This window comes from Balaenoptera acutorostrata, chromosome 3 (assembly GCF_949987535.1).
Source record: "Balaenoptera acutorostrata chromosome 3, mBalAcu1.1, whole genome shotgun sequence".
Classification (NCBI taxonomy): Eukaryota; Metazoa; Chordata; class Mammalia; order Artiodactyla; family Balaenopteridae; genus Balaenoptera; species Balaenoptera acutorostrata.
This window is the reverse complement of record NC_080066.1, coordinates 150,420,494-150,436,230: the sequence shown is the minus strand read 5'-3', so window position 1 is coordinate 150,436,230 and position 15,737 is coordinate 150,420,494. Positions and strand designations below refer to the sequence as shown.

The following is a 15,737-nucleotide window of genomic DNA, read 5'->3' as shown; positions in this document are numbered from 1 at the left end:
GGCCTCACCTACAGACAGCTCACAAACACCTGTGGAAAACTTCCCCAGGTACAGCAAAACAGGGGTTTTCAGCTAGGGGCAATTTTACTTCCTAAGGACACATGGCAACGACTGGAGACTTTTTAGGTCATCACAATTGGGGGCACCTATTGGCATCTGGGGTGTAGAGGCCAGGGACGCTGCTAAACATCTTACATCCTACAACGCATATGACACATCCCCCCAAACAAAGAATTATCTGGCCCCAAATGCCAAGATGGCAAGGTCGAGAAACCCTGTAGCCTAACGGACAGAATGAGAAAGAAGTGATTTCTAAAATCTGAACTCCAGAAGGTTATGCTGAGAAAATAAAGATGGCTTACAAATGAATTTGGGATTTTCATTATCATATTGGTTTCAGGACCTATGCCATAGATGTTTAAGACACATGGATACTGAGCACCAAGACAAGATTCTTTTGGTCAATAAACTCCCGTGAGTGGGGCTGACCATGTAATAACCTTACAATAAATTTTATTTTAAAGTGAGCACTGTCATAAAGCTAGAGTACCAGAATGAAGTACTAGAAATGAAACTTCATTCCGAAGAATAAATCTCAAAAGGACTTAAGCAGGACTCAAAACCCCCAAACAGTAGGTGGGAAAACAAAAACTGCTCTAGTAGCTTGCATACAGGGGGCCTCTCACTTGGGTTCAATGCAGAAACGACTGAGCTAGCTAGTGGACCACAGGTGTATGTTCTTCCTCGGCAAGCATCCTGTTTCCTAGCTTGGGTGCTCGCGTGACAAACTCATTCTTCAATTAATAATGCTGCTCAAAAACACTACTAGAAAGCTCTTAAGAGTTCATTTAAACTACTTTTCAATGAATCACAGAGTTTTCTTAAAAGCATGAGATAAAACTGTATACAAATACAGTTCACATGCAGTACAATCCAACAATATAGGCATATATTTTCCCCCATACAAAACGGAAAAGGAAGTCACCAACACGTTAACAGTACTTCTCACTCCAGTGACTTTTATACTCAAATCTAGAAGACCTAGGTTTGATTCCTGGCTCTGATACTTTTGTCAAATATAGTAAAATTAATTCTCACTAAAATTCCTGTGAAATGAATAGGAATGTATTATAATTCCCATTTACTGATGAGAACACTGAGGCAGAAAAGAAATGGTCCCGTACTAACTGTAAAAGTGCTAAATAAATGAAAAACAGCATTAAGATTGCTTTAGTAACCCTTAAAAAAATAGCTGTATTTATAATATTTTTAACTTTATATGACATTTATCCCTAAAGGTGACACAGCAAGTCTTCTACACAAAGATTACAATTTCATCCATTAAATCAAAGGTTTTAAAAAAAATTAATATTTCATAAGCTAGTCAATACAAGATATTTAATGTATCTAAAAGGAGAAAGTAACTCAAAAATGCAAAAGGAAATACACTGCAGCAAATAACTATTTAACTCTTTCACCATCAGGAGAAGGCATTCATGCAAATCTTACATCACTTGCTGCTTAAAAAACCTAATAGACAGTACTCTTTTTCAGAAAGTATGGCAAAAGAAAATTAAAATAATAAAAGATCTCTACTCACCCTTCTGATAGAAAAACTTCCTGTAATAGTATGCGCCGAGATCCACGTGTTCCACGATGTATCTTTTCACTCGATCCAGGTGCAACACCAAGTTTTCCTTGGGCACTTCAAGTACTGCCACTCCTGCGTTCGTACAATGGGAGCTGAGGGTAGACTCAAAGGAGGCACTTTCACATCCACTAAAGGAACCAGAATTTGATTTGGACAGGCTGATTTTCCTTTCCCCTTCTCCACCGATCTCATTCCGAAAATATGGACAGCTCATTACAAGTTCATTGCTTTTATCGTCTCCCTGGTCCATGCTGAGGCTTCCTTTGGAGTTCAGGTCCTCTGTGCTGCCCATCGGGGAGCTAAAACTGGCCGAGTGGGACAAAGGCCCCGAGACTAAGGATGCCACCGCAGCTGCCGAAGCCCCCGTGGTGGTGTTTCTCCTCTTAATTACACTGTGCCTGTTCATAACCGCCTCGTTCAAGTCAAATAATATACTCTGGACGTCGTAGTGGGCAAAGCACTTTGGGCACGTCCAGGGCCTGACGGAGTCTTCCGATCGATTATCTTCTAGATCCGACGATTTCCCAAGTTCTTCACCTTTGGTATTGCGTAATTTACGAAAAATGGACGAGTCTCCGGTTTCAGACTTGGAACGCCGCTTGAGTGGTTTTTCCCTTTCCTTAAAGAGCCTGAGGTTCTCTCTCTGTGTGATGGGCCCGTCTATGACATCCAAGGAGAAACCAGAGCCCTTGCCCCCACCGGCGATGAGAAAGTCACTGAGCTTGGTCGGAGTGGGACCTCGATCAGACTTGTCGTCTTTGTAGCCCTTTAACAAGTCAAAGAAGCTGTCTCCGGACGTTCCCTGCTTATCGATTGAAGACGTGCTACCGTATTCCCTGTGCAGTGACGGCCCCGTCTTGTAGGTGGGCGAGATACATTCATCAAAGCTATCCACGTCAAGTTCACTTATGGTGATATCGCTGTTGCTGCGCTGCCGTATCCGGCGCAGAGCTTTCCTGGGGGAGCTGGGGTAGGCTTCAGGCATGAGAAATCTGGAGTCCATGCTCTCCGACGGCCTCGTCTTGTTTTTCAGTGTGTTCTGTATGCTTTTTAACATGGCTGAGTCACTGGAATTGAGGCTTACAGAACTTCCCTGACTCACAGGACTGCTTTTGGAGGACATGCTCTCAAGGCAACTTGAGGTTTCTATTTCCTGGCTTGAACGGCTAGGTTCTTTTACATTTTCCTTTCTTGGGGGCCAATCCGCAATCCTTGCCCGAACCCCCATCTTTGGGACCCCAGGGGTCGAGGTTATATGATGAGAACCTTCACTTCGGGGGGGGCCTACAGGAGCCATGACTGATGACCCTAAGCTGCCGTTTTGGGACCTGAAGCGTCGCATGTAGAAGTCGTCCGTGTGGACTTTGGGGGTGCCATCTGTGCCCACAACAGACGCCCTTTCAGTGGCAACCGGCCTTTCTGTCTGAGACCGTTTCAAGCTGGTCATGATGTAAAAGCAATCAGACTTAAATCCCTGCAGAAAGGACCATCATACCTAAGTTTTAAATGTGCACTTCCCTTTTGGAGAATGGCTTCCAGAAAATACATCAGTTGCATGAGATCTTAATCTTTTTCAATTAAAAGGTTAAACAATGCCTTATTTTCAAACCTCTGAAGATCCAGACCTTCAAAACATTATAATCCACAAGAGTTCCTCTGCTTCACTTTGATAGATGGCTTTCTTTCAGAAAAAAACTGAATGCAACTTGTATCTCTGGGACTCTGTGATTGCCATAATCCCATGCTTTCTCTAAAAGAGAGAAGGACAATTGGAATTAGCATTTGATAAATACATCTAAAAATAAACATGCAATTGCCAAAACCAGACACATGCAAATAAAAGACTCACTAATGGACTGTGGTTGATAAGGATCAACCCATCTTTTTAGTAAAGCAGGCTTGAAAGGAAGGAAGAAAGTGAAAGCATTTAATAATATCCATCATTTAAATTATATACATTTTAAAAGACTATTAACACTTCAGATTAATTGAACTGTTTCATATCACTACGAATGGGGGTGAGGGATCTCGTTCCAGGATATCAAGGCTCCTAGCCCAAGTAAAGACGACGTACAGACTCCAATGACCTCTAATAATGTAGAATATCATGAACCACTGTGCTGACCAGAAGTTCAAGGCATAACCAACAGAGTTCGATAATTAGAGCAACGTACAGTTTTTTAACAAGACTAAAAATTGAAAAATTATGTCACTGAATATGTCGCAACGCTCACTTTTTAACCTCTTCTGTATTTCAAAATCCAAACTTGTTTTTTTGTTTCCTTACAAAGGCTTAACAGAGTTGGCAAGAGCAAATACAATAGAGAGAAAATAAACAGGGTTTTCCCGGAGCCATTCTACCCATTAGCATGCTTCTATATTTCCCTCTACTTTATTACTTATGCCAAAGAGGAGTATTTCAGAATGCATCCAGCGTTTTCCACCACCTCTTCCCAAGCTCTGAGATCCATCTACCCTTAAAGCTAGAAACATTTCACTCATTAGCAAAATGCCTGCATTTCCTTACACACTGCAACCCACCCCACCCTTTGGCACTAATTTATGAAGACAGCAGAAACCAAATGCTGCTGTGGACAGACCTTTCCATATCCCCCAGGCGACGACAGAGAACTGCTAACATCCTTCCAGGTGACAGGTGAAGAAAGCCAACTTCCTCAGGAGCACGTCAATCAGGAGGAGAGAGGCACAAATTCTGAGCACAAAATCCTGAATGGTTGCGTTCGTCATGAAAATAAAGGCAGAGCACCCTTTTCCAAGGTTCCACAAATTACACAAGAGGCGGCCTTTAAATTCCTGCCAGATGCATGTTTGGAAAGATGCTGCTGAACCAGCACTGCGCTGCCGGGGCCGCATTGTCTACAAATCACGGCTGACACCCAGGCCGACCCGCGCTCGCTGCGCTCCGCTCCCCGGCAACAAGCACTTACTTCCACGATAATTAAGCATCTCGCTAGTCGGCTTCCTGCCTCCCAGGCAGCCGCTTTAATTTCTCCTGCGCTATGCAGCATCATTTTAGAAGACTCGCTGCTATTTAAAGGCTGGAACATTTAGGGGTGTTTCAAAACGTACGCCCGCCTGCAGAATGCAGGGCCAGCTGAACTCCAGCTGCGCTCGCACGGGGCTGCTCAGACCAGCCCAGCACAGTAACGCCAATTGTTTTCCCTCTCGCTCCTCTTCACCATCTTTTGTGAAAGGGATAATGGTTTTGCACAGCTACCCATTAAACCTGGCTTTTGAGCTTTCTAGATACTTCTATCGTCAGATTGCTATGATTTGACTTTACATCTGGGAACTGTCCAAGCTCCTCTTGAACTGTAAACCTTCAAGTGGAATAATGTGCTAACTGCTGAATCTGAAGGCAGCCCATGTGGCCACAGGCAAGGTTCAAGAAGTGCTCCTTATAAAATGGAAGGAAACTGGGCAACTGAAGCAAGATGCAAAATAAACACTAGCCCATTTCAAAAAAAAAAAAAAAAATTGACAACCCCAAACCACAATTTATGAGCTATTTTGTAACGAACTAGGGAAAAAGAAGCTGTTTATTTCAGTGAAATAGCTTTCAAAGAAAGAATACACTGACATACAAAATAATTCTCAATAGATTCTTATGAAAATCAGATGTTTGCAATGCTTCTCACAAGCTCACAGAAATGCAAATAAATCACCTACCATTCCCAGAACAGACATTCTCTAAAAAGCCAATGCACCAATCCCACCGGGGTAAAAACTCTTTTCTTTCCACATTTCCTTTCCCTTAGAATAGAGTTCACTGCAGGACTGCCTTTTTTAGGATATGTGAAGTTATATCCATTGTAGGAGGAAACTGAAGGCCAGCACCAAAATACAGTAAATAGCACTGACTTGAAAAATCTCCACTCTTGATCGTCACTACTACAGGACACCTTTTCAGAACCATCTCATATGCTTCCTGTGTTTTTTAATGGGTTTAAAAAAATCTTATACAGATATAACTATGTTTCTTTGTAATTTAAAAGAAATGCCAAGACTCCTATTACATCTTGATTATAATAACAACTCAATGTTATCTTTTAATTTCAAAATATAGACGGGCACATAGGGGAGAGAGGACCCACAGTTTAATGACCTGTAAAAACGGAGAAGGTTCCAGATGGACAACTAAGTTAAATAACAGATTTTCTTTTCTTGTCATGAGGACCTTTTTTCCTTTTCTCTTCCCCTTCCTCTTTCCCATCCTTATTTATAGCAACAAACCCCTTTAGGCACAATATGAAACTTCAGACACGGAGTAGCATCTATACAAACATATATGCTTTGCATTTATTCAAGTACTAGTTGAAAATAAAGATGCCATCCATGTGTGTAATATGATGACACATCAATAACACCTAAAACCTATTCCTCGGGGTTGATGGAAAGAGCAAACATATACTGACAGTTATTAGCAATTCTCCTAATTATCAGCAAACCTGCCTAAGCATCATTAAATATGGTAAAAAACAACAGAATAGAAGAGCAATACTAATTTACAGCATGTCACCTCCATCTGTTGAAAGAGTAAACTATTTAAGAAATATCCTTGTTATATGTTTAATTTTACAGCTCTAGGTACTATTTGAGTCCATGGTAGATCCATTTACCTAGAATACCAGTACCAGTCTAGTTCTGTGAGGTCCTGGAAACTATCAGAAAAGGAGAAGATGCGTTCAACGTCTAGTAGATCAAAGTCTTTCCATCACTCAAGGTCTATCACCAGGTAACCTATCAGCTTTTTCTGATAACACCATTTTTCCAGAAGAAGTACCTCCCCCTCTCCTCTAAATCACCCTGAGCCTTGCTGCATTCTCTTCTGAACACAGACCACACACTTGGTGCTAGGGATATTTGGGGAAACAGTCCCTCCCTCCAAGGGAAGCTACAGGTGTAAAAACAGTCCCTGTCATCCTGGCTCACTGAGACATTTACATTCTTGACCTCTCCCCCTCCTTCCTGAAACTCTGTCTTCTCTAGGCCTCCATGATGAACACATTCTCCTTAATTTCTGGTGCCTCTTTCTTTTGGCTCATTCCTCAGGATCACTGGTGGGCTCCATTCAAAAGCTAGTGATTCCAGGGTGGTATGCTTGGCTTACTTCTCTTACCAGTCTTCAGAGTTTTGGAAGGGGCTGTAAAGGGTATCAGCATTAGGATCCATTTGAGCACTGAGTGCATTAGGATGAGATCGCAGGCCTGGCTACACTGGAGTAAAAATATTACTCTGGAGAGCAGGGTGTTGACTTCATTGGATCAGCTGCCTGTGCAACTGAATGAAGCAGAATAATGAAATTACTTTGGGAGATATCTGCATGGTAGCCACTACTGTCTGGTGATGTCATAGGTACCCACAGCTTTAAATATTATCTCTATGCAGTTACCTCCAAATTTCTTCTCATGACCCTCCTCCCCTAAACTCCAGATAAAATATATGCACGTGCTCATTTGATATCTTCCCTTTTTATCTATTTTCAACAATGAATTAACTAACAAGCAGAAAAAATGGGAAAATAAAATTTTTCCAAGAAATAAATGGGTGATAAGGAAGTGAGAACAATAAATAATTGAAGGAACCAAACGAAAGGAACAACATGGGAAACTTTCTTTGTGCCAAGGGCATAAAGAATAGTTTAAAGGTTACACAAGAAGATGTGGGAAGGAAAGAAAAAACCAACAACAACTTACAGTTCCTGCCCTGAAATAATCTGCAATACGATGTTACATTCACTAAAAAGATGTAGCATTCCTCATCAATTACTTCCATATTCCAAAATGGGATGTTGTTAGATTCCTTAACTGGTACAGCCTCAAATACAGGGCCAACTCTCAATGCTTACAGGCAATAGAAGGAATTTTGATGATGAATAACTATACAAATACCCCGAGATTCCACAGATATACAACATCAGTATTTATGAAAATGTCAATGTAAATAGTTTATGAAGTTGTATACACAGACTTAAAATACCCATAAATATTCTTGCTTTGGATTGTAACAGGAAACTTTATTTTAAAACAGAAATATCGCACCACAGTGCTTGAACATTAGATTAGCTAAGATAACCAAATAAGGCCAACAATTCTCTTTACATCCCTTCTTGGCTTTCCTGAATTTCACTCACATTACATAAAAGTAACATCTCAGATAGAAGGGACATCTCACTCTTTCAAGTTAGCCTTGAAACACATACAAACGACTCCGTGCAATGTCCTGGATAATTTAAGCTTTATGAATCAGCACATAATTTTTTAGACTGGACTTCCCCCTTCTTTCATTTCCGTTCTATCCCTTCAACAAAAAGTAGGAAGGACTGGGAAGAGAGGAGTTGATAAATCTAGTTCCTGCTCTACAAATGTTCACTATCTAAAAAAGCACTGATGGAGACAAAGTAGATTCAGATAACTTGCCCTGGAATTACCAAAGTGAAAAAAGAAGTTATGGATACAAAACATACATAACAGGATAAAGTTACATTTGAGTTTAGAGGTAAGAAAGCAATTTAAAATGTGCTTGTTTGGAGACTTCCCTGTTGGTCCAGCAGTAAAGAATCCGCCTTCCAACACAGGGGATGCGGGTTCGATCCCTGGTGGGAGAACTAACATCCAACATGCCGCGGGGCAACTAAGCCCACTCGCCACAACTACTGAGCTCGCGCACCCCAATGAGAGAGCTCACGCACTCTGGAGCCTGTGCGCCACAGCCAGAGAGAGAAAACCTGCACACTACAACTACAGAGAAGCCCAAGCGCCACAAGTAGAGAAACCCGAGTGCCGCAACAAAGAGAACGTGCACCACAACGAAAAGATCCTGCCTGCCTCAACGAAGATCCCATGCGCCGCAACTAAGACCCGACACAGCCACAAAAAAATAAGAATAAATATTTTTTTAAAAGTGCTTGTTTGGACAGAGTGAGGACCAAAAGAGATAATAACATTTGCCTCCCACCCACCCTCCAAACTAAAAAAGTTCAACGAAGAAAGTTCCATTTCAAAGGCCTAGTAAGGCTTGAAGATACTTTGCATAGTTGCGGGTGAAGGAAACAACATGAAAATTTGGCAGTGAGCTTGATGGCAGAAGAGAGGTGATAAAATTAAAAACGTATGGAGCAAGATACATGATAGAATTATTGATGGGTAGGGAAACGATTCCATAGCTGGCAAAGTAAAGGAGAATAGAATAAATTCGAACACTTATATTTAAATATGACAAAATTTATGCAGTAAGCAATTAATATAATGTCAAAGAGCTAGGTGTGAGGAGCTTGAAATAGGGAGGTAAAAGGTAAAAAGTAGGGTAAAAGGTAATAAGTAGAAGGTAACAGTGAACCAGGATTATTAGGGGAAAAATAGTGTTTTAGGTGCAGCAAATGAACACTTTCAAGGAAAAGAAATCAGAGCTCACCAACTCATCAGGGGCATGGAGTTTCCATGGCCGGCACCCAGGATATCAAGAGAGCAGACTAAATCCACGAAGGTAGTGAGTGTTTTGAAAATACTAATTTGTACATTAATATTCATTTAAAATCCATTAAAAAGTTATTCATCAATCCTGCAAACTGTGATCTAGTACTGATCATCCTATTACCAAATAGGATCTGGGGAAAGGCATGTGAGAAATGGATGTCAGGGGAGACAACCAATAAATGTCTACTATGCAGGGGGAAAGGCTTATCAACTTTCCCTGAATTGTGCTTCAAATCCAAGTTATTAATTCATAAGAAAGGGTTCCATAAGTAAATAAGGCAGGGACACACTATCACCTCTGTTACGACATGATAATACATGTTAGTATATTAAGGCTCTATGAAATCTACAGTTAAAAAAAAAAGAAGAAAAACAAAAACCCAACACTTACTATTAAACTAAGGTATTTCTTAACCGATTTGACCATGGACTAACTTTAAAAAAAACAAAAACATTTTTATACTCTGCATCCTATTGAATGTAACTGGGCACAAACAGGCCCAGTTTCAGAAGAATTCAGAATACAAACAAAATGGTATATACATTATAAATTTAGCTATGCTTTTTAAAGTTATATAAAGATATATAAACAACCCAAAGGAAGCTCACCAAAGGATTTATAATGCTTGTTGTTACATAGTTAGATTATGAATAATTTTTTTTCTTTCTTTTTGGTATTTGTCTATATTATTTATTTTCTAAAATGAGCACTATAACTTTTATAATCAGAGGAAAAAACTTAGGAGAAAAAAAAGAAACATCATTCTGTTACTAAAAAAATAAAATAAGGGCTTCCCTGGTGGCACAGTGGTTGAGAATCTGCCTGCTAATCCAGGGGACACGGGTTCGAGCCCTGGTCTGGGAAGATCCCACATGCCGTGGAGCAACTAGGCCCTGAGCCACAACTACTGAGTCTGTGCGTCTGGAGCCTGTGCTCCACAACAAAGAGAGGCCACAATAGTGAGAGGCCCACGCATCGCGATGAAGAGTGGCCCCCGTTTGCCGCAACTAGAGAAAGCCCTAGCACAGAAACAAAGACCCAACATAGCAAGCAATCAATCAATCAATAAATCTTTAAAAAAATAAAATAAAATAAAATATGATCTGGGTATGTAGTATGATTTTGAATACTAATTATTAAAGACTGCACCATATTAAACCTCCAACCATTCAAATCACCAAACAAGTCAAAATTCAACAGCTATCAGGTCCTTCCAATAAGATGACCTTATGCTAAATCCCCTGATTAAAATGGAATCAAAGAGGGCTACATAAAGTATAGATTACTAAAGATTGTAAGATTAGCAGTATTTACAGGATTTGAATAATTACTCCATACAGATGATTAACACAATTGCTTATATTTCCTCATTTCTTCGTATTTAATATTGCTTTTTTTATATTTAATATTGACATACCCTAGAGTCTCCATTTCACCCTTTCACAAGGTTGCAGTGACTTGGGCAGTCAGGTGAGGCCGCCTAAACGAAGCACAGACCGAGTCATCATCACTCGTTGCCCCTTCCTGGAACACATCTACTTTCCGATGTACACGTACTTCTCACCTTTTGTCCTCACAACCCTCCTTCTGCGGAGACTCGAGCTAAATTGGAAGAAGGTCACCATTTGGACTGCAGACCAACACTCTGGAGAGCATTATAACAGTGCTATGAGGTATCGATGGCTCAAGGAACTGAAACTGTACATTGAACCCGGAAAGGAAGAATCTAGTAGTACTGACTTTCTCTGAGGGCAGGGAGGAAAGAGATGGTCTGAACTGCATTAAGTCAGATTTAAACTATACAAGCCATGAAAAATTGCCTTTGATCCACACGGGATGAACCACAGCTGAGAATCTGCATCACTAAGGACAGCTTTTCAGGCTGCCAGCGTGGGCTATTCGAGCACTGTTCAATGCTTTGCACTGAGCTAGTCACTATCAGAGGGGGAGGCAAAGAAGGAACATTTCCACTCTCAAGTTCCTAAAATCTAACCGGAAGAGGAAAAGAGGAGTGTAGGAAACCAGAGGGTTCAGTAAGACAGAACAACTGGCTTTGTCAAAGACATCATGGTTTTCTCATTTGAGTATTTATATTCCAAAAACAATCTAAGAAAGGGCACTTTGAGGCATATTTAACTTTGGCTTGGGAAAAGAGTAGAAAGCCACATCCGTAAGAACAACAGGTGAACAGAAAGTTCCTTCTACACGACACTCTAATATCCTAAACATTATTAATCACGATTGATATCAACAGTAACCATATTTCATATAGCAGCTTTTAAAATACCACCCAAGAACCAAGAGCTTAAAAGGAAAAAATTAAAACATAAAATCATTCCACATTGCCTTGGTGTTTCCTTAAATACAGATTGCAGATGGGTTATTTGTCTGTTTCACTGTACTCTTATTTCTGAGGATAAACTCTCTCCCCACAGAGCTCGGAGAACGTGGGACTCTGCCATGCTTTCCGCTCTCTGACCCTTGTGCATCCTCTCAGCCCTCACAAGCACCCTGGGAGGTGAGTATCTCCCCTTTGGAGAGGTAAGCACGCTGTGTCTGACAAAGCGCTCACTGCGTGGAGGGCTCTCTCTCAATAAATACTGGGATAGCAGTTAGAGGATTTATGGCAGAAAAACTATTTTGAAAATACATTATAAAAGAAAAAAGGCCTCCATGTGTAGCCTGAGTATCACTTCTGAAGCCCAATCCAGACATGAATCTCTACACCCAGTGGGGAAAATATATGGATAATTAACTTCCTTAAAATGCTGCAGTGGTCACGTCACTTGCCTTTCGTGAAACTTCAGAGGCCCCTCAATTGCAACCCCATTATTGTGTGACTTAGGCCTGGAGCTCAGAATTAAGTGGCATGCACCCCCAAAAGCCTTCCTTCTTCCTGTAACAGCAGGGACTAGTCTGCCCTCCACAAACCAGCACCTTTTCCTAAGGCTCCACAATGACTGAACCGGAATCGAGGGTGTCCCTCTTGATCTTACATTCAGAGTTTTAAAACTGTGAGTTACTAGAATGAATACCTTGTCTGATCCCTTCATTTTCCACATGGGGTGTCTCAGGGCCACCGTTAAGTCCACCAAGGTTAAACAGCTGGGGCCGAGCCCACATGTGAAGCCAGACTTCCTCATTCCCTGACTTCTACCCTGTCCGCTTCACCAGGCTGTCCTTCAAGAACATGCTTTTTCAACAATCTGCTGCCACCAGCTGTAACTACAGTCTGAGCATCCATCTGTACCACCTACTGTGCACTAACTACCTCGTTTACTCCCCACATCAATCTGCATGCGGGTATCATCCACCGCAGTTCCTACTAAGACCCTGCCACTCAGAAAAGACTGGGTCACTGCTGGGTCTGATCCCTAAGCCATGTTCCCAGCACTGGAGGACCCACCCTCCATAAAATGCCTCTCCTTCTCCTACTTTCTGAAATTAACTCTACACATGGTTGGGCCTTTCCTCCTCAATTAGATTTTAGGTTCGGGAGGACACAGATCCATCCAATCCTCACCCTCAAAGCACCTAAGCTCAGTATCCTTGAAATGGAATCCTTTGCAACAAAAGCCATGCGGTCCCAGCTAAGATGAACTAGAAATTAATTGATACATTAATAGAATTTATATTGTAATCTAAAAAGTAATTATGGTTATCTCATAAAAACTGTGTTGAGGGAGACATGTCAAAAAAAAGTCGCCTTCACTGAAATTTAATACAGATTTCAGCTTCATTGTTCTCTCTTAAGGAGTCTTCACAACAGTCGTGAATGAAAAATAAGAGCGGTTTGACCTTCCTCTCTTCAATCCACTCATCATCAAAGGACATGAAAAATAGCCATAATAATGAGAAAATCTCTTAAAAGAGCAACAAGAAGTGAATCAAAACTGGATAAGGCACCATCACATGAGATAACTAATGCACAATAGAATCTGCTGTTAAGAATCCTAGCAAAGTAAGTAAACACATTCACAGGAAAAGGGAAGGAGGGGTGGTTAGTACAGCACAGGTGGCAGAGACAACAGAAAACAGAAATTAAAGATCACTGCCATCAAATTAATAATGGTCAAAATAATTTTTATCTTCTATCCCCAAATAATTTTTCTCCCATACAAAAGTCTCCACTTTGCTGCCCCCTTTTTCAGTTGTTTTTAAAAAATGAATACGCTTTGTTAAAAAAAAAAATAGTGCTAAAAAAGTGAAAAATACATCTTTCCTTCAAGATATCCCAATCCCAATCCCAACCCCAACGGTAGCCCCCCCACTGGTTCATGAATTCTTCCAGACTCTGTGTAGGGGGTTGGGCGCACAAACACAATAAGACAGGCACTGAATTAGAAGGAGGGAGGGAAAGGATGCAGTGCAGGGAACAGCTCACATCTGAAGAGACTTTACTCCAGTGCTTACAGAACCAGAAAAAAAAGAAAAGAAAGGTGGAGGGTGGGTGATGAAGCATGAAACAATCTACTTATGTTCAGGAGAGGCAGGGGACCTCCCTTGCCAACCTGACATAAAGCACTTGATGGAACACTTCACAACGGACACATTTTGAATCTTTTATATACTTATCCTGGTTCTGAAAACAGGAGCCCTATACAAATGTTTCTGGCAACTTGTCAACAAAAATTACAAAAAAAGCAAAGAAAGAACTTTAAGTCAATGCACACCACAACCCTCCAAGGTTTTTTTTTTTACTATGTAAATTTTTTACTAATTATATAAAAATTTTAGTATTTTTTTACTAATTATGTACATATACAAATACACATAAACATTATAACCTTCAAATGAAGTTATTTTTATCTATGCCTCCAAACTTAAAAACCTCTGATTTCTAAATGAGATCTTACAAATCTATTAACTTTATCACGTCAATGTTCATTTACAAACTAGGGGAAAAAAAGTTAAGTAAAATGCAGACTGACCAAGTGTTCCAAGATAAAACCTTGTGGCAGGAAGTCTTCTTTTGTTTCTTGGTCACCCTTTTCATTTTTGTGGCAAAGTGAAATAAATCCCCTAACTGGACATAGTAAGTTTGATCTTAAAATGCAGTCCTGTTTGCATTATCACTCGCTTTAAAATGTGATCACTTTGCCTATGCAGGCGTTTCTATAAAGTGCACGCAGGCAAGCACAACACTTACACTCTCTTGCTGGAAACCTCACAATAACTCCCCTCTGCTCTCAAGGCAAGAGAATTTCCCAAAAGCATGATGCATCTCCCTGGTTAATAGCACAGCCTCTCTGCACTCTCTGAACCTGCGGCTCTAGTAAAAGGGAAAGGGGAACCAGGTGCAAGTACTTGAATGCACCTTGAACGCACTCTGGAGCCTTCAGGAGAAACCAGGTGGCAACTTCTACTGAAACATAACCTCACCCAATTCTCTTCCCTCCTTCTCTGTGCTTAGTCCTACCCATCCCTCTTCCTCCTGCTGAACTCTTTCTTTTCCTTCAAGACTGCATTTGGGTATTGTCTCTTCCAGGAAGTTGTCCACACTCCGCCCCATCCCCTGACACGTTACCTTTTTTAACAGCATCCCTTGAGAGGACTGCAGGTAATTTATGGTGAATAAAAAACAAGAGAGGGATTCTCCACTTTAAAGAAATTGATTTCACTTTGCATTATTACCTTCTAACACCAGCTCTGCTGGGAATAAAAAGCAAGGGACTGTCAGTTTGAAGTTTTCTGACAAAATAACTGATTTTGAAAATTTTTTGATGAAACTTTCGTTAAAATAGGTTTAAAAGAAAGGATATGTTGGAGTAAAAAAAAAAACAAAATCTTTCAACAGAGCACAAACGCAAGAAAAAGCCTAACTAGTGTTACAACAATCATGGGTATAATAAGCAACAAAAGACATACAAATCAAAACAACACTGCATCATTTTATACCTATTAGGAAAAATTCTAGGGATGTCAGTCCTCCCACTGTTAATGGTGCTACAGTTAAAACAGACATCCTTGTGTTGGTAGAAGCAATAGAAACTGGTAGAACCATTTCAGGAAAAAAAAAAAAAGGTGGGTAAACCAGAAAATATTCATACTGTTGGGCTCCATATTCTCTCTTTCAACATTTGCAAATGGATGGCTGTCCAGCAGCAGAAGGGATTTTCCTCTGCTGAGCCCCAGGACGACTCCTCACACTTACACCAGCCGTCTCTAATCACTGTTCCTTCAGCAAGCCCCATGAATTTCCCATTCCTGTGAGCTATGGGTATCCACTCTTTCTCTTACAGTCCCTAACACTCCCCCCACATTCTTAGTCCCCAAAAGGCAATCATCAAGAACATCTTGATTTTTTAAAGTTTCCTGATATACCATCCACTAAGCCACAAGTGTTTCAGGCCAGGAACTGCACCTTATTTAACTTTATGATCCTTAGCCTTTAATAGAGAATGTCAACTACATCTGAACAGGAAAACAAGTGGTACAACAAACATTGAGAAGTGATTTTTACCATCTGTAAGAAGGAAAACCTGTGGTACAAAGATACTCACTACTCTGCTATTTATTTAGCTTTTCACTTATGTTTTTTTTTTTACCAAAGTAATGCATACGCTCGTTAAAGCAAATAGTACTTCAG

General features: G+C 40.6%; 1 protein-coding gene across 14 annotated transcripts in view; it reads right to left on the bottom strand.

Moving 5' to 3' along the window:
• SIPA1L1 (signal induced proliferation associated 1 like 1) overlaps positions 1 to 15,737 on the bottom strand; it is a 372,579-nt gene that overhangs the window by 135,346 nt on the left and 221,496 nt on the right. For all 14 annotated transcript variants that reach the window (XM_007184390.3, XM_057543410.1, XM_057543413.1 and 11 more), the window contains one exon: positions 1,601 to 3,401. In XM_007184390.3, coding sequence (XP_007184452.2) covers positions 1,601 to 3,098 — 1,498 coding nt within the window. In that variant the 5' untranslated portion in view covers positions 3,099 to 3,401. The remainder of the gene's footprint in view (positions 1 to 1,600; positions 3,402 to 15,737) is intronic.